The sequence below is a fragment of the Capra hircus genome, chromosome 6, assembly GCF_001704415.2.
Source record: "Capra hircus breed San Clemente chromosome 6, ASM170441v1, whole genome shotgun sequence".
NCBI classification, from domain to species: domain Eukaryota; kingdom Metazoa; phylum Chordata; class Mammalia; order Artiodactyla; family Bovidae; genus Capra; species Capra hircus.
In genome coordinates, this window is record NC_030813.1 from 6,694,677 (window position 1) to 6,717,012 (window position 22,336).

The following is a 22,336-nucleotide window of genomic DNA, read 5'->3' on the forward strand; positions in this document are numbered from 1 at the left end:
ATAATGTACTCTCCCGCTTGCCTCAGCTGAGGAAAACAAACATGCTTTCATGGGCAATTGGAGAGGTACTAACTGAGTTTCTTAAGTAATTGGGGAGGGAGGATGGGAATCAACCTCTAAGAATAATTATCCTTCTTGCCCAGCCAGTTTACTTTAAAGAAGTCTTTGAAATGAGCTAATATATATAAAACATCTGGCAAGAAGCCTGGTAGATAATAAGTACTCTGTAATTATTAATCCCCCCTTTCTTATCTACCTTGGTAAACTATGTACATTCCAACAATCCCCAAGTTCTCTGTGACATCAAGCAGGTGGCTGAGGTTGACAGACCAGAGCTGATCCCTGTCCTCAATAAATTTCTTATCCCTTAATACTAGTAATAGAGATAAAGCACTACTTAGAAAGGAAACATCAGTCAATACATGTTATATTTTCACTATAATCGAACCTTTTCACTGTAGGAACACAGCTGTTCTGTCACATAAAGACTGTGTCCTAATGTTGATAACACTGATCACTGTCTTGTGGCTAAATGCATAAACCCTAAGTATCCTGCTTACTTAATACAATGGCCCATGTCTATTTGGGGGTGCTCCCAGATTTTTTTAACTGTGCAAAGAAGATAAATATGTTTTAAGTCAATCTGAGTTAGATTTCTGACTCATTAAAAACATTCTGCTTCTTGGACCCAGATTGCGAGGTGACATCTGAAATTAAGTAAGTTGAGGACTCGCTAGGCATTCTCTGGGACTCAAGTTAACACCGCAAACAATTCGTTTCAAGCAAAGTGGACACTCAGCTTCCGCTAAAAGATTACTCTTCCACCACAGATGGTTTCCACACCTGAACTGTGACACCGCTCTTCTTTGCTGAGAACTTTGGCCTTGGTGCCACAAAGTAGGATGTTGAGGCTGATTCCTGCTTTGGAGAGGTGGGGATGGCCACGGGCACTGGGGAAGCGCTGACCGGTGAGGTGGCCTCAGCAAAGAAGGAAGGTGGAGAGGTATAGGCTGGCACGGAGTACACAGAGGAGGCCTGCACATCAGTGGGCGAGCGAGCGTTCACTGGCCGAGGAGGAAGAGCTTGCTTCGCAGCTGGCACTGAACTGACCTTAACCGATGGCTTTGCGGGGAGGCCGTCCTTCGCATCTGGAGGTTGGAAAGTAAACAAGGACGCATTAAGCTGATAGGGTTGGTGCTTCATGACATCCAAAGCATTGAGGGGTTTCTTGCCCTTTTTCTTGCCTGTCTTGGAGGCCTGTGGGCCTGATGGCTGAGACTTGACAGCAGCCGGTGGGTAGGAGGGGGAGTGGATAGGATTGTAGGCCACAGGCGGAGGCGCTCGGACATTGGAGGAGTACTTCCAACCGGCAGGGAGAGACGGGGTGGGAGAATGAGCCCGGGCAGCGTGGGCCTGCACGGTGTCCGAATCTACCACGTACTTCTCCATCCTTGACTGCCTCTTAGCAAAGAGCTGGGCTCCCTTCCCACTCATTCCTGGAAGCTCATTGGATGCTCCCACCGCACCAGCATGAGCAGCGTTCACTGTCGGTGTGGGAGCTGCTGGTTTGGGAGTATAGTTCCGGCTGGCTACCGCTGCCTGTGGGCCTTTGAAAGGACCAGCCAGGTTCAGAGCACTTGCAGGCCGGCCGGGAGCGTAAGAAGGCTGCGCGATTTTGATGGAGGAGACCACGGTGCCATGTGACGGGCTGGATGTGGGGAAGGCAGGAGGTTGCGCTGGAGCCACTCCTGGCGACCAGACTGGAGAAACCGGAGTGACTGGTTGGGAGGATGAGGACTTGACAGCAGGCTTTGGAGCGACAGGAGGCGGGGTCTTCTGTTTTGCAGAGGAGCCTTGCATGAAGTTACAAGCCTCTGCTCCTAAACTGAGGTAGTCTTCTTCAGGTCCGGAATCTGCTCCCGCTCCAGGGCCCTTTTTCCCCTCAGAATTTTGAAGAAGTGACAAGAGTTCAGGATTGGGGCTGACTTTGGGCTCTTTAAAAGTGAACATGGGTTTTGTTGTGCTTCTCCTTTTGGCCTCTTGCAATATCCCCGTTCTTTTCGCTGGCACCGCAATCCTTTCATCCCGGGAAGCTATTCGTTCAGATGAATCGTAAAAGGCCGGCTGGGACCATGGGGCAGGCTGGGGCCACGGAGGGGGCGGTGCTGAGCCGGCTGTTGGACTCGACACTGCTCTGGAGAAGGTTTCAGGTGGGGGTGTGACTGCAGAGTAAGGTGGAGGCGCAGGAAAGTCAGCGATGGGACTTGTCACATTTCGGCTTGGAGAGAAGGGGGGTGCCGGCTGGTTCCCAGACCCCGGGAACGGCTTGGCTGTTCTATTCACAGGGATCATCCTCTGAGCTTCTGCTGTCTCAGACACCCCAGTGAAGCCATTCTGTTGGGGCACATGGCCGAGACCGTGGCTCACCTCAATGTAGCTTTTGCTCACAGAGCTCTGCACTCTCACCGACTCTTCCTCCTTCCTTTGGTAAGACGTCACGGTTCTCAGGCCTGCTGTCTGGGCAGCGTCTGGCTCTCTGCTTGGCACTCCACCCGCCCTCTCCTCCTCTTTTTGGGCTGTGATCTGGTCCATTCTCTCCCTCCTCTTGGCAAACATGAGGGCCCCCTTGCCTGTGGTGTCTGGCAGCATCTCCATCTTGTCCCCTCTGTTCAGTTTCTTTTCAATGTCCACTAGACCAGAGTCCCAGTCAAAGTTCACAACGTGTGTGTTGTCGTCAGTGTCAGACAACAATTCTTCATCCACCTCCGATTCGCTTGCACCCAGAAACGCTACTTCACATGGATCCTCTTTGTCGCCGTCTTCCTCCTCCTCCTCTGCCTCTCGCTCAAGTTCACCAGTCCCGTAGCTGACGAGCGTGTATTTCCTGGCCCTCCGACGACGCTTCTTAAACATCAACACCCCCTTGGAGTTGGGGTTGGGGGCATCTGTCAGAAGGAGGGCAATGCTTTTGCATTTAGATTTTGCTTCTTTCACCTGCTTTTCTGATAAGCTTTCACTCCTCCTGAGCCCTAGGGAAAATACAAAGATTACATTGAGGTGATGAGTTCAAGGAAGACTGCATAGCAATCCAGAAATCAACTCTCCTGGGGGAAAAGAAATACAGAAAAAACATGTTTACAATTGGGTACTAAATTGTGATGCAATCCAACTCATTTCTCTTTCTTCTTTCAAAATGTATACTTCTATATTGATATATATGATGATATAATATAGATATAACTTGCATATATGTCACTTCATTTTTTTCTACAAATACATTTTTATATTGATTAGAATATGTCTCATAGTTTGTTTCTGTATAGCTCCTTAAACTTTAACAATAAACACTGGAAAATAAATGTCAGTTAATTGGATATAATTAAAATTACAACGGAAATAAATGAAGGACATAATAATATTTTCCAAAAATAACTTAGGGCATACCTTGCATTTTCATATTTTAAAAATAAAATGTTGATATAAAACATTTCCAAGCATTTTAAAAAGGAGGGAGGGAGAAATAAGAAAATATTGTTTACTTAAATCTTTTAATGTAATGAGTTTAAATATTTAGGTTTTCTTTTTTTTTAGTTTGCCATTCCCCCAAAGTCTTTGCATTCATAGCTACTAAATAAAAATAAATTTTAAAAGGTAATGAATAATAATTGAAGGTACTGAATCAATAATTAACAATAATTCAGAGTATAAAGTTATTGTGACTATATCTAAGAAACTTTAGCTACAAACTTGTCTAGATAAAGTTGTTCATAAATGCATCGCTCTCTTGGAAATATAATTCTACTTTAGTTACAGCAAGAATAAGTGTAAATCTTGGGGAAATTTTAAATTATATTACTAGCAACCTTTATAGCTGTGGGTAGAAATGATACAGAAATCAAGTCATGTATAATGAGAACCTGACAGTTTTAGAAAAACAAAAATTTATATTTAAAATTTTAATATTAATATTGTTATAAAAAATAAATTGGTGGCAAGTTAACTTATAGCACTATCAATGATAAAAATAAGCATGATTCACAGATAATTTTTGAATTCCTCAAAAGAGTTAAGTAAAAATTTGACATTAAAAAAATTGTTTTTGATTGAAAATTACCTCTGTTTGTGACTGGGGAAAAAAAATCAGACTTAATGGTTAATTTAAAAAAAATAAAATAGACTCAAAATAGTTTTACAACAAAATTACAGATATTCACTGGTAATCAAATTTTACTTAGAGAAAACAGTAAAAAGCATGGTCATCCCTAAATGTAATTCCTTTTTGACTAGTGTTATACAACTTACTATTAAATTGACAGTCACAGTTGCACAGTTGTTGCTAACTTCACTGCCAACATGTAAAGTATGTGAGTGCTGCCTTACTACACTTGTTTAATATGCTATAAATGTGAAGATGCATACAGATGCTTAAAGTATAAGGAATGATTAACAGCACTTGTCAATTCAGCTACACATGGTTATGCTAAAAATATGCTTTAAAAGGAATAACCGTAGTTAGGAGAATTAATATACTACTTTGAATAACCAAGATTATTACTGTTGTGTATCACTCATACATTCAAGTGCCTTTGATAGTCAGTCTTTACCTCCTCAAATGCCTAAAGGAAATTCCGAATTTGTTTTCAAAAAGTTCATGAAAGAAAATTATAGAAATCATAAAACCCAACTGCCATTCCTATCTTCATTCGCCTTTCTGTAATCACTCTCCTGGGTAAAATAAAACACCATAAAAGGCCTTGATTTTAAAATATATCTTGAGTTGGGAGACATTTAAATGACTTCACATGGCCTTGGGGATTGACTTCTGTGTCTAGAAGGTAGATGAGATGCTTTGCAGTCTAGTGAAGACTTAACAAAACGGAGAGGATCATGTAACTGCTCAGTCTTACACATGTCCTTGTCCATCAAACTCCCTTCTGCAAGCATCATCATGCTGCACAATGATTTTTTTTCAAAACGAGGATCTGCTTTTAATATCAGTGGTTGAGCCTGTGTTTTAAAGACACCTCTCCGCAGCAAACTCAACCGTTTTTGACATTTAAACTCAGCATCCACATGACTGCAAAGACTCTCAAATGCTATTTTAACATGGAATATGAGACAAATCAAAAAAGGCACATTAACTTTAGTATTTTCTTTAACAGTCCCCATGTCTTTGGGAAGAAAAGAAAGTGCATTAAAAACATTCAAATCTACTACAAAGTTAAAACTTATTACTTCCAGTTCAGAAATTGGTGTTTTCTACAATTTCATGTTTGTCATTTTGTGCATTAGTTAAAAAAAAAAAAAGCCAATGAAAGACATAAGAAAAACCTTAAAAAGAAAAAATCCAGGCAGGCAAACCAGCAGCAAAGCGCCCTAAGCTCCCAAGCCCCTTCCAGCTGCCCAGCAGTGCTCCCAGGGCAGGACTTACGTGCGTGGCGCGCTCTGTGCTTGTGAGGTCTGCTGTGATCCCTTTCTGAGCGTGGATCTTCTCCCTGCTCTGCGCCTTCTGATGAGACTGCAAAGGATACCAGAGAAGGAGGTGCTTCTGACTGCCCTCCTTCCACTGGAGAATCCACACACCCCTTTGCTGCCTGAAGCCTGCACCCTTCCGTCTTCTGCCTGTCAGAGCAGTCGAAGATCACCTCCACGCGGGGCAGCCCCGTGTCTGCCGCTTCATTTCCCTGGATCACTCTCAGCCCCTGGCCACTGGAGATCTGGATGGTCTTGCTGGACCTCAGAGGAGGGTCCTCTTTCTCGATAGTGGGGGCAGAATTTATGTGGACAATCCCGTCATGCTGTAAATTAGGCTCTGGGTCAGGAGACTTAGATTTTCCTGCTCCCAGGAGAGCCACTACGGCGGCGCTCGTGCCCTTGTGTCTCTCTTGCGACAGGGACAGTTGCAGCTCAACCACAGTGCCTGGCCGCCCCGCTTCTGCCTTCTCACTGAAGATAATCTCCTCTGGTGAGCGTCCACTTTCAGAGTCAGATGTGTGAGGGGCCAGGCCTGTTTCTTCTTTTATGCTCCCAGAAAAACCAGCACCACTCGCTTGCTCCTCAGCTAGGGGAGCTCCACTCTTGACAGGGACCATGTAGAACTCTCTGTACTGGCTCTTTGTGGCTGGTCGAATCTGTAGGGTGGTACTTTCCAAGTACCCTTCCTGGGGGACATTCTCCTGGTTTTTGTTTTCACTTTCAGAGATCGAAGTTTCACTTATTCCACTGGATGGTCTGCACACAGGAAAATTAGTCCAGACAGTTAAATCAAAGTGTATTACACCTGCCAAAGAACTTCCTGACACTTGTATGATGTCTAATACACAATACAGTAAAAATATTTCCTCCTAAATGTCAGCTGCAACATATTTGAAAACAGAACTTGGCAACATGTTTATATTATTATTTAAAGATCTTCCAAATAAACTTGTCTGTAAAGCAAAGCAAAAATGCTCACAAAAGTTTATAAAACCAAAATCCATCCTAAATTCACTTTTCTTTCTTTTTTTTTTTATAGCTATATGGATGCCCTTCACCTATAATTATTGGGGTGTTTTCAAACAATCATGTTTGTTATAATATGACAAAGCATTGTAATGTGTCATTGACTGAGTTAGGTCTGCACATTGTAAAGTTTTATAAACATATTCAGCAGCTTCAGAGCAATATTAGTATACAGATAACTCAAGTAATCCTTTTAGAGGCTGTGCTTTCTTGAAAGGAATGAAATAGAAGCTGTTTTTTAAGCTCCAATGAGCATGTGTTTTGTAATAAGTGGACCCCAGCCCAGTACTCTTGTGCAAAAAGAAATCCTTTCCATGCTGCAATGAATCATTGAGTCATGGAGTATTTATAATCTGAAATGTCTCTCCTTCTCTATTTGAACTTGTCACTTGGAGCATTTTCCTTATAGGATCTCTGAAGTCAAACTGTTCCTTAATCGCTCAGATAAGGAGCCCTCAGCTGTTCACCACAGTCTTTTTATTTTGACCTTAACTGTTCCCAGCTGGTTTTGCAAATGTGTGTTTGCAAGAAGCAAAGTCAGTTAAGGGTTAAATGACTTCTTGCATGAAACTCTAATTTAAACTCTTACTGCTTTTAGAAGAGAAGCATCATTCACAGAACAGCTGTAGGAGATGCTTTCATTTCTTACATTTGTAAATTTTTTAAAGAAGCAGTGGCATCTATCTCAGTCCCATTCTTTTTCCCTCAAAAGTACCCTAACTAATGCAGGATCATTTATTGAAGGGAGTGAGCCCATACTTCTATTATATTCGAAGGAATTCACCTTAGAATTTATGTAGTAGTAAAATTTAGACCAATATTCAAAATAATTACTCTTGACTTTGCTTTTCACTGAATTTAGCAAAACAAAAATAAACAAAGCACAAGCTAACAATCAAATGAAACGCAGCTTTCTCTGTGCAAATAATCTGTAGAGCTTCCTGGTAATAGCAAAAAAAATTATAATATAGTATTTTTAAAACATGGTGAAAGCAAATTAAATATTTCTTATATAGGAAGTGATGAATACACTCTATGCAACTGAAATTTAAGCGTTTCAAAAGGGCAGAGTTAATTTGGGAAGGTCTTGAGATAGAAGTAGATTAAATCACTTTGAATTATATTAGCAATAAATTATGAAGCTGAGAAGAGAGTAGTGTGAATTCATTCCAGCTTTACAGACTGTAATACAGCCAAATGGGTCAGATAAATATTAACATTTATTGGTAGCCAAAATAAAATGGATAGATATACATGAATAAAAATCATAAAAGAATTAGAGGTTAAATAAAGCTTTATACCTTAAAATGCTCATTTCCATTCAGCGCACATAAGTACTTAATTCCAAAATTTATGTGTCATGATTATATGTGTGTGTGTGTGTGTGTGTGCGTAAAACATTTAAATAAAATTTACAATAATAGAGACCATGTTGATAGTCTGACCCAGCTATCTCTGGGTAATAGCCCAGGAAAAGTAAATCACTTGTCCTCTAGGGACAGATGACAGTTACATGAGCAAGAGACATATTTAATTCCAGGAGACAATGTTCAGATATCCAGATTTGTAGGGATGGTAGTGATGATGGTGATAATTACTTTGGGGATGATTTTCATTAGAGATTTCATTTAAAATCTCTGCAATTATTAATTTATTTTGTAAAAATAAAAATACTTAAGATAAAATAATAATAATCAAGATTCCAGTTATTAAAAGTAGCAGAGAACTAGTCCATTTACTTTTAAAAGTAAATCTGTACCTAAGACTCAGCTTTAAACCACCAAAGACTTTCCCAATGACAGTCATCAAAACAAGAACTAGTAGGGGATGTTCCACTTGGCAAGTGTGTTCTGAAGAGACTGGCCTCATTAAATCAGCAAAGACACTAAAGGGGAATAAATTAGAAAAGGTTTTTCTCCTATTTTGGATGTGATTAAACCTTTACAAAGATGGAACTTCAAATACCTCAGAGATTTAAATGTAATAATGGCCAACACTGTGACTATACTTGGCAAGGTTTCTATTAGATCCCTCGAAAAAGCAAATGGCAGCTTTATAAATAAGTAGAATCTCAGTGGTTTGCACAATGGACTTGAGGGTAAACGTTTAGATGGGAGATTGTGAGAGAATGGTGAGATTTCTTTATTGTCACAAAATTTTGGCCAAAGTACGTTCGTGTTTGTATAGAAATGGAATCATATTGAATGATTACCAGAGGGGTAACGCTGTATGTGGCTTCCTAGATGACTCAGTGGTAAAGAAAGTGAAAGTGAAAGTGTTAGTCTCTGTGTGTGTCAACTCTTTGCGACGCTATGGACTGTAGCCCGCCAGGCTCCTCTGTCCTTGGGATTTCCCAGGTAAGAATCCTAGAGTAGGCTGACATTCCCTTCTCCAGGCGATCTTTCTGACCCAGGGATAGAACCCAGATCTCCTGCATTGCAGGTGAATTATTTACCATCTGAGCCACCAGGGAAGCCCCTCAGTGGTAAAGAATCCGCCTGCAATGTGGGAGACATGAGTTTTATCCCTGGCATGGTAGAGTGACAGAAAGACAGGAGCTCTGACTGTCTACATCGAGGAGCAAAGCCATTGCCAAACCGTGGCCCAGCAGGTCCAGCAGGGACAGCATTTCCCTGCCCTCTCATTTCCCTTGCTCTTTCTCTCTTGTTGGACTTCCTGTTGACCAAAGCCAAGCTTCCTAAGGAAGTGGTCTAAAATACCTAAGATTTTCAACAAAATTCTTGAAACAAACTTTTCAAGTTAATTCTCAATTAACCAGAAAATTCAGCTGATTAGAATTACCATTTTCCAAACACTATGGTTTTTCTGTTTATACTAACATACAGAGCACCCTCACTTCCCCATAGAGAACAGTTTATATGACAGTAGGAGCTGTAATTGTTGCTATGTAGTTTCAAGAGAAAATAAATATTCCAACAAATCTTTTTACCTTTTGACGAGCATTTGGAGAGAGTCTGTTATGCTTTCCATGAGCTTGATGACTTCTGGGTAGGTGAGGTCTGCACAAGGGTTGCCATTGATAGAAACCACTTCATCCCCCTCACAGAGCCCAGACCCAGAGGCTTTGCTCTGGCTTCTGATCTGAATGGAGTAAAAAAGGACACAATAATTAGAATTATATAACTTGTAAAAAAAAAAACACGCTACTGTCTTGGAGAAATTTTTACTTGAGAGTAGTAAATAGATCCGCAAACTAAAATCAGCCCTGAGTTTTAATTCGCCTGTTAACCTATAAGACAATCTTAAACACTTCTCACCCCTGGTACAATTTATTACATACCATACTATCAAACATTCAATTCATAGCTTTCTAGGTAAATAGACAAAAAAGACAGTAAATCTATGGTGAAGGAACAAGAATAATGAAATAAAGAATAGTGAAGAATGGCGAAGACAGAGGTTTAACTTAGTTATAGATTAAAAACAAATATTTCATACTGTGAAGCTTGATCTAATCATAACATGGCTTCTCTCATTAAAATAAATTTTAAGAGCCTTCTCATTGTGGGTGGAACACCAAGATGTATGGCAGGGCAATGAGTTTAAGGAGAGAGCTATACAGCTCAATAAGCTGATGAAAGCCCTTCCAGTAAAATGGGGGATATTAGGCAGCAAGATGTTAAGAATTATGTCAAAGGGAAAATCCTTCATTGAAATCAGTTATTCAAGACTTGATAATAAGCAAACTTTAGCAAAAAAGGAAGAAAAAAAAGATTATTTTGCAAAAAATAAAAACAGCCCTGCTTAAGGACTGCATCATATTCTAGCACAGATTCAGTGGAACAAGAACTGACTAAAAACCTTGAAGAGAACTTTCAGATGCTGGAAGAAGAGAAATTCGGAGGAGTAGAAGAGCAGCAGAGAGCTCCCACCAGTCCTGAGTGGGGAGTAGCAACAGTCCTCCCTGAAGGTTAACATTCTGTGTAATTACGATTATGGTAAAATGTCGTGCTAGTCATTCTCCCTCAGCCCATCCTCTACCCTCTCTGGCTCTGCTTTCTGGCCTCTAGAGACTGCAGTGGCCAAGTTCCCTTGCATGCTGACTCCTGGTTGGCGCTGGTCAACAGGAAGCTCCAACAAGAGAGAAAGAGCAAGGGAAATGAGAGGGCAGAGAAATGCTCTCCCTGCTGGACCTCTGGGCCACGGTTTGGCAATGGCTTTGCTCCTCGATGTAGACAGTCAGAGCTCCTGTCTGTCTGTCACTCCACCATGCCTTAACTCTTGTTGTGTTCCAATAACACACACCACCTCCTTGCCTCTTCAGACTAAGGGTAATAATAGCTTCCTGCTCTTGACCTCTGGGTGCTTCATGTTCATTCGCTGGCTTCCAGGAGCCTGTACTATATTATCTTTAATTACACCTTTGAATATGCCACCTATTTTCTGCTGGGACCCTAAATGATACTAATATGTTTTAGATTTCATTTTACAATGTGAATTTAATGGTTTTTAATGAATCATGTATCATGATCACACAATCTCAAAGTTAGGAATACTTTAAGATCATCTTCTGTTTTCCACCAAAGGGATCCCTGTTTGACTATTAAACTCAAGATTATGAGTCCAAAGAGCTCAGAACCAGGTGAGCAGCACTTCTTAGAGTGTTTTCATAGGCAGGCTCACTTCTGATTGGGCACAAAATGTATTTCAGTTTATCTCTAACAGTTGCCCCCTAATTCTTGCTAAGGTCTTAAATGATAATTAATTTGCTGACTGATATAGCTTTAAAGTTTATATCTCCATGTTTATTTACATTTTACATGATACTCCTGGAGGCAGAAGCATATCTTTAAGTGCCAGAACAATGATGCTAATGAAATTTGAAGTGTTTCAGTTAGTTTTGTTCTGGGCGGGTCTATTCTTTTATAGTCATAAATTATATGAAGGCCTTTCCCTTTTCTGAAAAAAATCAATCTCATTCCTTCTTTTTTTGAAAGCACACAACAATTTATTGCAAAATTAAATGAATTCAATATTTCCAAGGCTTTAAAGATGCAGACAAAACAATGAGAAAAAGAATAGTTGCCCAGTTTTGAAAAATATCTGTTTACTGACTGCCAGTTATACTTATTTTGTTGTCTTGCATGAAATTATTATAATGGAGATTCATGAAAGAGTTGTTAATAAATCAAGGACAAAACAATACTCAACAGTGAACATATAAGTTAGGGATATTTCATTCATTTAAATTTAATTTTTTAAATATAATAAAATAGATTAAAAATAGATAACAAAAAAGATAATAAAACATGTTTTTGAAGCATAAAATCATTCATTCAGTGGAGTCAGATGTACTAGTATATGAACAGAAAGTTCATCCTTTTGAAGACCAAAGAGGCTTCATGTTGATTAAACAGATGTGTCGTTATATCCTGTATCCCCTTCCCCGAGGTCAGTCTTGAAGCTGATGCTCCATTTATCAGCAATAAGTTATAAGAGTTTTAAGCAGCTTCATGGGTTTGCAGAGTAAGATGAAAAATTGGTTCTTGGAAGATAAACAAATCCTCAGCTTAACAGAGCTGTCTATCATCCAAACATGTGTTGCTTGATGGGAAGAGTGCAATTCATCATTGTGCTTGTCAAGTGGAGCTTTCAGTGGAATCCAAATAAGCAAAAGCACCATGGTAGGAGCCATCAGCATTCCTTCAGAGCGTGCATTCTGAGGTCAACATTCGGAATCAGCTGCTGCGATTGTGCTCAGTTGACCTTTTACAATTGTCTGAACAGCAGGAAATATTTTTCCCTCATGAACCATGTTAAATATGGTGATATTTTCCTTGCCACAGGGCTTTTCTAAAGGACTACTCTTTCTCTATTTTTGATAGGACTAAACTAAACAAAGGTTATCTGCCAGAGTCATTTGTGCCCAGACATATCCCTTGCAATCACCAGCTTAACCAATATGATTCTGTTCATAGGGGTATTGTGAAGAATAAACATTTATTAGTGTATAAAAGATCTTCACCTTCTGTATACAATTATGCATTTTTCCAATTTGTATAATTGTGCATTATTATGAATCTAAGAAAAAATGTATCCCCTGAGAATATTCTTACTTGTTAAAATGAAATACTTTGTCAGTAAAAAGAGTAAGTTTGGACATAAAAACCGTTAACATTTACAGTGCTGAATCTCTATGAATAAACTTATCAACCAGTTCTCCTCAGGCCATTAGGCCTAGATTCATAAAATATGTGTCCTAGTGGAAGCGAACACCAGCTCTGATGAAAGAAGGCGTAGGTTTCAAACGTGTGGCCCCAGTGCTTACTAACCCTCTGAACTTAGTCAGATGACTTGCATTACCTTCTTAAGCTCTAGTTTTCCAAAATGTAAAATAAAACTAATAAATCTGATCTCTCTTGAGGGTTAATAAGGATTAGAAATAATATATGTTAAGTTCCATGATGCACATACACCTCACAGAGGTGCTCGAGAAGGGATTACTGAATAAGAATGCATTGACTTCCTATACACACACAACACACAGATACACACACACAGAAAGAACAAGCCAATAGAGTTTGTCTGTAAGATGTTTGAACATATCTAGATTTATTTTCAGTTTTTATACATATACTTGGTATTAGCTCATCATAATCTAAGAGAAATAATTTTTCATCTGTCTTTTCCTCTGTAAGTACATATTTTATAACTGAATTGTGGATGAACACCAACCTATTTATTGTCTCCCAGAAGAAGTAATGATATAAATATGTAAATATTAGTGGCTTTTTAAAATTGAACACTTAACTATACTAAGCTCTTTACTTCCTTAAATCATTTATCTCCAGAAAACTTTGATGAGAAATATAACTTCTACTTGTATATGTTCAGATGGCCTGTCATTACCCTCATTTTTATGGAGAGGAAACCAGAGACTTAGAAAAGTGAGGTACTTTGCCTAAAATTATGCAGCTAAGACCAGAAATTGAACACGGGAATTCTGACTTCAGAGCTTGTGTTTCTAATCACAGGGATTCCCTGGTAGCTCAGTTGGTAAAGAATCTGCCTGCAGTGCAGGAGACCCGGGTTTCATCCCTGGTCAGGAAGATCCCCTGGAGAAGGAAATGCAACCCACTCCAGTATCCTCGCCTGGAAAATCCTAGGGAAAGAAGAGCCTGGCGGGCTTTTGTCCATGGGGTCGCAAGAGTTGGACACGACTTAGCAACTAAACCACCACATAAACTGTCTTCCTCATCAATAGTCTAACGTCTATACCACGAACCCTAGAATGAAGAGAGAGAGAGAAGTGCAAAAACAATTGACATAGTGTATATAGCCAGGGAGGAAACGGAAAGACTAGAGAAGGAGAAAAACTTGCCTGGTCAGTCTATAAACCAGTGTTGAGAAAGACAGATTTTGTTTATTTTGTTTTCCTTTTTCCTCTTTTATTATTTTAAGAGCTTTATATATATTAATCTTTAAAGATTTTTCAATCTTTAATTTTTAAATAGTTGATATTATGGCTATTTGTAAAATAATACGTTACAGATTCAAAATTGAGTAAAACTGTCTTTTACAAACTGTGATTTGGTACAACATACTTATGTGAGCATGTGATATAATTCCCTTTCTTTGAAAACATTCCCTTAGAGACCTCATTCCACACCTAATACATTAATCAGATGAGTGAGCTTCTGTCCATAAATACTATTTTCCCCTTCAGTGTTTCTCAATTTAATCAGATACATAACTAAGAGAAATACTGGTAATGTAAATATTTAAAAAATACTATGTCCTATTGCCTACAACCTCTTGACCCATGTCAGGTAAGATTTATTTTACTGAAACCCAGTGAAAATGTAAAGTTAAGGCTTCTGTGAGAAATTTAACATTATTTCACTTTGTAAATAAAATCTGAGAAGAGTATCAGCTTTTACTTTTATGATAAATAATTCCCTGGTAAAATTTTAAGAAGCTCCTTTTCTATTAACTTACTATTGCTTGATTCCCACATCTTCTAGAGCTGACTAGAAGGCAAGCACAAGATTTGAGTTCTCATGGAACCCTGGACTTAAACTATTCTGTATATTGTCTGTGACATATCAGTTGTGTCAGATTCGCGTCAGCAAAACTGTCTTTACTCATGGGTTGTATTTTCACATATAGCTCATTGACAAGTCCACTTGAAAGATGTCAGAGTGAGTGGTAGAACCAAGACAATCTCCTCCTTAAATTCCATTACTATATGTATTAAAATACATGAAAAGGAAAGAGAAAATTAGTGTAAATAAGCCTATCCCATGCAAGGCTATTCTTAATCCATAAAATAAAGTCTTGGGGCCTAAGGATAACCAAGACAGGATGAGAGACATGATCCTCAGACAAGTAAAAACATTTTGAGGGAATTTGGAAAGTAGTCTATGATCGAGTAGCTCCTTCTGAAGCCCCAGCCCTTCAGTTTTCCACTTCAGGCTTTTGGCAAAACTTACCTCATACTTCTGAGACAAATTTAATAAGCATTCCCTCACCCCAAGTGGCTCTTAAACTGAAGACTTAGGTAACCCCGTATTCATCAGCTGTCCAGAAAAATGGTCAGAATGGTCAGTGGAAGGTGCAGCAATGATGTATAGTTAAGGTTTTAGAAGTAAGCAAATAATCCTACTTTTAATGGGTTTCCTATCCAGATTCCAAAATCCAACCTCAGCCCCTGCTGAGGGGTTTTCTAGTACCAAAAGTGAGTACACAAGTTGTTGGGAAGTCATGTTTATGGTGGCACAATATTTTTGGAAATCAATAGGAATATAACAATTTCAGGATGACAAGGCAAAAGAAAACAATAAGGACCAGCACACCATGTAATAAAAATAATAATAACCCAAGAAAAATATTAATAGTAGGAAGTACAAAATCTTGGAATTTAGTGCAGAAATGCAAACAGTGAAATGGAAAAAAAGGTTGAGGAAATATCTGCTGCTGCTGAGTCGCTTCAGTCGTGTCTGACTCTGCGCGACCCCATAGACGGCAGCCCACCAGGCTCCCTCGTCCCTGGGATTCTCCAGGCAAGAACACTGGAGTGGGTTGCCATTTCCTTCTCCAAGGCGTGCAAGTGAAAAGTGAAAAGTGAAGTCGCTCAGTCATATCTGAATCTTAGCGACCCCATGGACTGCAGCCTACCAGGCTCCTCTGTCCATGAGATCTTCCATGGACAGAGGAATCCATGACTGGGATTCTCCAGTCAAGAGTACTGGAGTGGGTTGCCATTGCCTTCTCCGGAGGAAATATCTCTAGACTGGGATAAATAAATAAGAAATAGAACTAGTAACTGAGTAAATCAAAAGTCAGTAGAAAAGACTGGCAAACAGTTAAATGGATTGCTTGACTTTTGTCTCAAGCCCCTTGGAAAGTATCTTGGGTGCAGCAGAAGCAAAGGAGAAAAAATAATATTTCCCAGACTTTCCTTCAGCTTAGGTTCTAGGTGTGATTTAATTTCAACAAAACGATGTACCTGTAAGAAATTTGCACTTGAAACTGAATTAAGCAAAGAGAGGAATTAGACTGTAAGGCATCCATCTTGCTGCTGCAGATCTGGTAGAGATGACTGATACTCTGGATACAGCAGTTCTACTGGCAGCGTCTTAATCCCAGATCACAGCTAAGGTATGTAACCCTAGACCCAGTGCTGGGCCAGCCCAATAGCTTCGACTCCTTAATTTCCTGATTGTGGCAAATGTTGCCAATCCCTTGGATAGCCAGGTCTGCAGTGCTTGTCTGAAGCCTTTTCTGGAGGCCCTGTCTTTCCAGAGCTTTCAACAATTCTATAAGCACTTACATTCCTTTTCTCCCTAAAATAACTAGAGAGGCATCTATTTCCTGCAAATGAACTGTGAGCTGATACAGAAAGATAGAATTAAGGGCAAACATAGAAGGTAAAAAAAAGACAAGAGGTAAAAGGGCAACTGTTTCTCAGATACAGAAAAGGAAAAAAAAGATGGACACAAATGCTGGTATTTCAAGACAGACAGGACAGTGCAGGAACTTATACTAGATAAATTGTGTGGGGTCACCATCTGCCAAGAATAAAGGAGGAGAAACAGAGGGGGATTAAAACTTGAGGACAAGCAAGGAAGTTTCAGAAAAGCCACTGTTCTAAAAGAAGAATAGATAATTCCTAAAATTAAGCAAGGCTTTTCTCCATTAAAGCATTGATTAGTAGGTGAAGAACTTAATAAGAAATTAAATTACACGAATTGTCTAGTGAAAAGAATTCTCAACTATATATACAAGTCAGGTCATGGGTGCAAAATACAAGTAGACACTAGGAATCCACACTCAATAATCTGTTCTCAAACTGATGAAGATTAGGAACTTTTCTGTTCTGCCCAGTAAATATATGTCCAGCTACTTGGCAAAAAGTTTTCCTTTTGGATGACTGTCTTTATCCTTAGGGACCAAGTCACCATAAAAGTAAAAAGTATTCCTGGTAGCAACTTTGGAAAAATTCCTGAAGTAAATAACTCTCTTTGACAGGAATGAGGGCCTTAATCCATGGGGGCTGCATACTTAAGAATCTGCATACCAATGTGATTCCACAGGCAGAAACGAAGCCACAGTGTAAGCGCTATGAGCTGTTATAAAGCAGCCACCATGCTAGAAAACCAACAAGTACAAATATGGAATGGTATTCTCTGCTCTTCTTTCCTTCCAAAGAATGTAAACATCCCAGCTCTTTCAGAAAAACCCTGATGGGCCAGAGCCTTATGTAGGACATGTCCCTGTCTATGCGTTTGTTGGATTAAATTCTGAAAGATTGCACAAAGGCTTTGAACTGCATGCACATTCTTTTTATAAATATTTACACAGAATTAAAAAAAATTTTTTTCAAGACCTCATTTAAAAAAAGCACATGTAAAGCCTAAAAGATTAGACAAATAAGTAGTATAATTAGGAAGACTCAGAAAAGAATAAAGCTAGCACTCACCATTTGGGTTTCTCAAGTCTCTGTTTATATTTATTAACTGTACACCCAACTATTAACCAAATGTTAATTATGCTGCAATACCTCATCTATTAAGAATTTAGCTATCTAAAAAACCTGTAAGTATACTCAACAGTATTTTGAGTGGTTAAAATACAGTTAAAAATACAGTTACCTAAAACTTCTGTACCTCACTCTAAGTATCTGGGATCTTTTTTCAGTCTATTTGCTCAATTTTATACAATTCTAATAAGCTTTTTTGTTTGGTTTACAGAAAATTAGAAATGGAGAGGCGAGCACGAACTTTTTTAAAGGATGTTACAGTTAAGACAACACCAAAGCAAGAAAGTAAAAGCCAACATTTAAAAACACATGAAAATCTTAAAAAAAAAAAAAAAAACTCAGAATACATTTAATTAAAGTATAAAAAACTTCCACATGCTCAATGAGACTTAGTGCCTCTATGTATTTGAGTAAAATAATAGGAATTAATAATAATGATCACAAGTCATTTAAAATATTTAAATCATTGCGGTAGGTTGATTAGATGTAGAAAAAATATGACATCTTTTAGAAAGAATATCATTCCAAACAAATAAAACAGAAGTTTTTCTATTGAAAGGTAGAACTAGGCCTAAGGCATTGCTACATTAATAGAGAACTGGATTAGAATTCATAATCTGAGGCCCTAAATACTTTGCCTGTATTGCTGTTTTTACTGAAATTATTTAATTTCAGATGTGAATATGTCTCATGTACCCTGAAAAATGTATCTCTTTTTCCATAGCTCTAGATATCCTTATACAGGGGGCTCAGGAATGTTAATCAAGGACTATGCCTTTCATAGAAGGGCCAATTGGAATGATATCCTCCAAAGTTTTAGTTAACTGGAAGTTCATGTAATCAATCATTAGTATATAAAAGTGTGTGACCTAAGGCAGCAGCTCTCAACCATTTTAGTCTAAAGACTTATTTACACTCTCAAAAATAATTGAAGACCTAAAAAAATATTTTGTCCTCATGAGTTCTATCTATTGGTATTTACCATGTTAGAAATAAAAAGATCTATAATTGATTTATTAATTTTAAAATTCAGTAATTTTAGAGGGCCAAAAAGTTCATTTTTATGGGAAACCCAAACGAACTTTTTGTCAATCCAATAGTATGTTAACACAGATGTTTTATGAAAAATAACCATGTTTTCTGACGCTAAGATAATTTGATGAACACAGTGATATGGGTTTTGCATTTCTGTTAAATTGCTTTAATGTCTGAGCTTAACACAAGACAGCTGGATTCTCTCCTGTGCTTCTGCATTCATGCTGTTGTGTTACACTGTGTTAACTGAAGTGTATGAAGATCTAGCTTCACACAGATACGCAGTTAGAAAGGGGCAGGGTATTTTAACAGCCCTTCAGATAACTTTGGATACTCTATGACACTACATCAAACTCAGTAAGTGACAGTTTCTCAAGCTGCAATGTAGAATCTGAAATCATAGCCATGAACTTTTCATGCTTCGTTGTATTAAAATCCCCCAGTCACTTTTGCACTTTGGATAGATCTTTGACCTATGTGTGATTCTGTTACATTATACACGAGTCATTTAGAAAATATCGGTTCAATGAATTATGCAGATGGTCTAAATGTTGATACATTTAATCATGTGCATGTGTGTGTTAGTTGCTCAGTCATGTCCACCTGTTTGCAACCCCATGTAGTGTACGATATACAAAATCACACTCCTTAATATCATCAATGACCTCATCAGAGAAATGTTAAGTACTGTTGTTGTTTAGTCACTAAATCATGTCCCACTCTTTTTGGTAGCTTTAAGTATTGGGAAGTTGTCAGATTCATGGTGGCAGGTGCAACTTTCTGATTTTCCCTTGAAAATACACAAATACTGTCAATTGTTTTTCTTGAAGTGACAAGCTCACTTTGCTCATTTTCTAAAAGTCCGCTGAATACCCAAGTCTAAATAATTGTAGTTTGTCAGTCAGTCTTTAAAGTAAAAGTGATGTTCTATGAAAAAAAATCACTGATTGAGCTTGCAGTTCAAAAAATTGTGCAAGTGCTTCCTCAAAACATTCAAAATGCCATACATGTGTTTTCATTTTGTCACACAAAATATTAAAAGATATGTGCTATAAATTTAATAAAATGCAAACGTTTCACTGCTTTGTCAAGGACATTCTTATGTGAAAACGCCATCTTGTTCCTTAAGTGAAACAATGACAGTGATGAATACAAGGACTCCTAGTACCGCCTCAAATGCTAAGGTATCATCGCTTTTACACAATCAGAGCAAATGTCAACACAGTAAAAAAAAAAAAAGAAAACAAAAAAAACCCATGTCTTTAGTACCATTTTGAAAATCATTTTGACCTCACAGATCCACTGAAAGCATCTCAGAGACCCTAGAAGTCTGCAGACCACACTTTGAGAACTACTCATCAAACGGGAGAAATATCAACAACCTCAATATGCAGATGACACCACTCTAGTGACAGAAAGTGAAGAGAAACAAAAGAGCCTCTTGATGAGGATGAAAGAGGGGAGTGAAAAAGCTGGCTTAAAACTCAGCATTCAAAAACTTAAGATCATGGCATCCAGTCTCATCACTTCATGGCAAACAGAAGACGAAAAATTGGATGCAGTGGCAGATTTTATTTTCTTGGGCTCCAAAATCACTGCAGATGGTGAAATTAAAAGATGGTGAATTTAATTTCAGCCATGAAATTAAAAGACACTTTCTCCTTGGAAAGAAAGCTATGACAAACCTAGGCTGCATATTAAAAAGCAAACACATCCTTTTGCCAACTAAAGTCCATATAGTCAAAGCTATGGTTTTTCCAGTAGTCATTTTTGGATATGACAGTTGGACCATAAAGAAGGCTGAGCACCAAAGAATTGATGCTTTTGAATTGGTGCTGGAGAAGACTCTTGAGAATCCCTTGGACTGCAAGGAGACCAAACCAGTCAATCCTAAAGGAAATCAACCCTGAATATTCATTGGAAGCACTGTTGCTGAAACTCCAATACTTTGGCCACCTGATTCAAAGAGCTGACTCATTGGAAAAGACCCTGATGCTGGGAAAGATTGACGGCAAAAGGAGAAAGGGGTGGCAGAGGATGAGATGGTTATATAGCATCAGCGAGTCAATGGACATGAATCTGAGCACACTTCAGGAGACAGTGAAGGACGGGGGAGCCTGGCGTGCTACAGCTCATGGAGTCACGAAGAGTCAGACATGACTTGTCGACTGAGCAACAACAACCACAACATCTAAAGGGATCGAGATACATGATATGCATCCTTAGCCTCTTGGGTGTCTGAGTTTGAGAAAAGGAAATTCCATCAAACACAATGCAGGGACAAACCAGAATAAGGTCCAGCCTCGGGAAGAAAGGCTGACAGAAGCCAGGAAGGGATACATTCTAAAAGAATGTGCTAAGAGCTCATGCTACAGCCATGAATTCTAATAAAAGATCACTCTGGTGATCTGGAGAAATGCAGGAACAAGCAGTTTCAACCCAGATTGTCTGAGAGAGGAGAACTGGGCTGGAGTGTCAAGGGTGTTTGAAAATAACTTCTTCTCAGTTTCCAAACTACTGGCTGGCTAGTCGAAATTCACTGAGAGCTGTAACTGCAGTTCAAATATCTTTGATTCTTTTATAGCCCAATGTATGTCTTACACATATCAGTTCAGTTCAGTCGCTCAGTCGTGTCCGACTCTCTGCGACCCCATGAATCGCAGCACGCCAGGCCTCCCTGTCCATCACCAACTCCCGGAGTTCACTCAGACTCACGTCCATCGAGTCAGTGATGCCATCCAGCCATCTCATCCTCTGTTGTCCCCTTCTCCTCCTGCCCCCAATCCCTCCCAGCATCAGTCTTTTCCAATGAGTCAACTCTTCGCATGAGGTGACCAAAGTACTGGAGTTTCAGCTTTAGCATCATTCCTTCCAAAGAAATCCCAGGGCTGATCTCCTTCACATATAGGCATGCAATAAATATGTGCTAAATATATATCAATATGGCTTCCCTGGTGGCTCAGCGGTAAAGAATCTGCCTGCCAACGCAGGAGACACGGGTTCGATCCCTGGGTCAGTAAGATCCCCTGGAGAAGGAAATGGCAACCCATTTCAGTATTCTTGCCTGGGAAATCCCATGAACAGAGGAGCCTGGCAGGCTACAGTCCATGGGGTTAAAAACAGTCAGACACGACCTACCAACCGAACAACAACAGCAAAATGAGTAAATTTAATTTTATCCAAAAGTCTATTTCAACTTCCTTCAGCAATGGGCCAATAGTTGCTCCCAAGCCTACTAATTTCTATGTATTCTTTCTCTGTCATCTCTTTTAGGTTTGAAATTACTCCAAAAGTATCACGTGGATGAATGGGAAATTCCCAGTGTATCTGTGGGGGGGGGGGGGAAAAAGAAATGGTTCCATTGGATACTGGACGTCAGAGATAACTGAGTTTTCCCCAGCCAAGGGGATGGCCACGCCAGCAACTCTGCAGCTGCTCCTGCCAGTCACTCCGTTTTGCCACCATTCCCTTGGCCCCACGAGAGGTAAGGTCACAAGGCAACCAGTAAAACATACAACTTCACCAAATGCGGGTCTGGCTGCAGTTTATGGAGATAAGCACATGAGCAGAATGGAGCTGAGACACTACCACAGGTGCCGCTGCAGCTTCCTGCGCTCTCCGTCTGCCTTGGCAGCTCCACATGAGCTTACCTGGGCTGTGGGAGTGACTTCCAAATCCTGTACTTCAAGAAGAGAAATCAGGTCATGCCAAGTGCCCTCTGTGTCCACATAAGACACACACCCATCTTCCGTTGATGCATTTTAAAACTAGTCATGCTCCTTGCTGGGATTGACCAAT

General features: G+C 39.3%; 1 protein-coding gene across 4 annotated transcripts in view; it reads right to left on the reverse strand.

Annotated features, from left to right (window-relative positions):
• Positions 1-22,336, reverse strand: part of SYNPO2 (synaptopodin 2) — a 202,097-nt gene that overhangs the window by 31,772 nt on the left and 147,989 nt on the right. For all 4 annotated transcript variants that reach the window (XM_005681273.3, XM_005681272.3, XM_018049179.1 and 1 more), the window contains exons 2-4: positions 9,452-9,603; positions 5,432-6,231; positions 844-3,029 (exon numbers count right to left, since the gene is read on the reverse strand). In XM_005681273.3, coding sequence (XP_005681330.2) covers positions 844-3,029; positions 5,432-6,231; positions 9,452-9,603 — 3,138 coding nt within the window. The remainder of the gene's footprint in view (positions 1-843; positions 3,030-5,431; positions 6,232-9,451; positions 9,604-22,336) is intronic.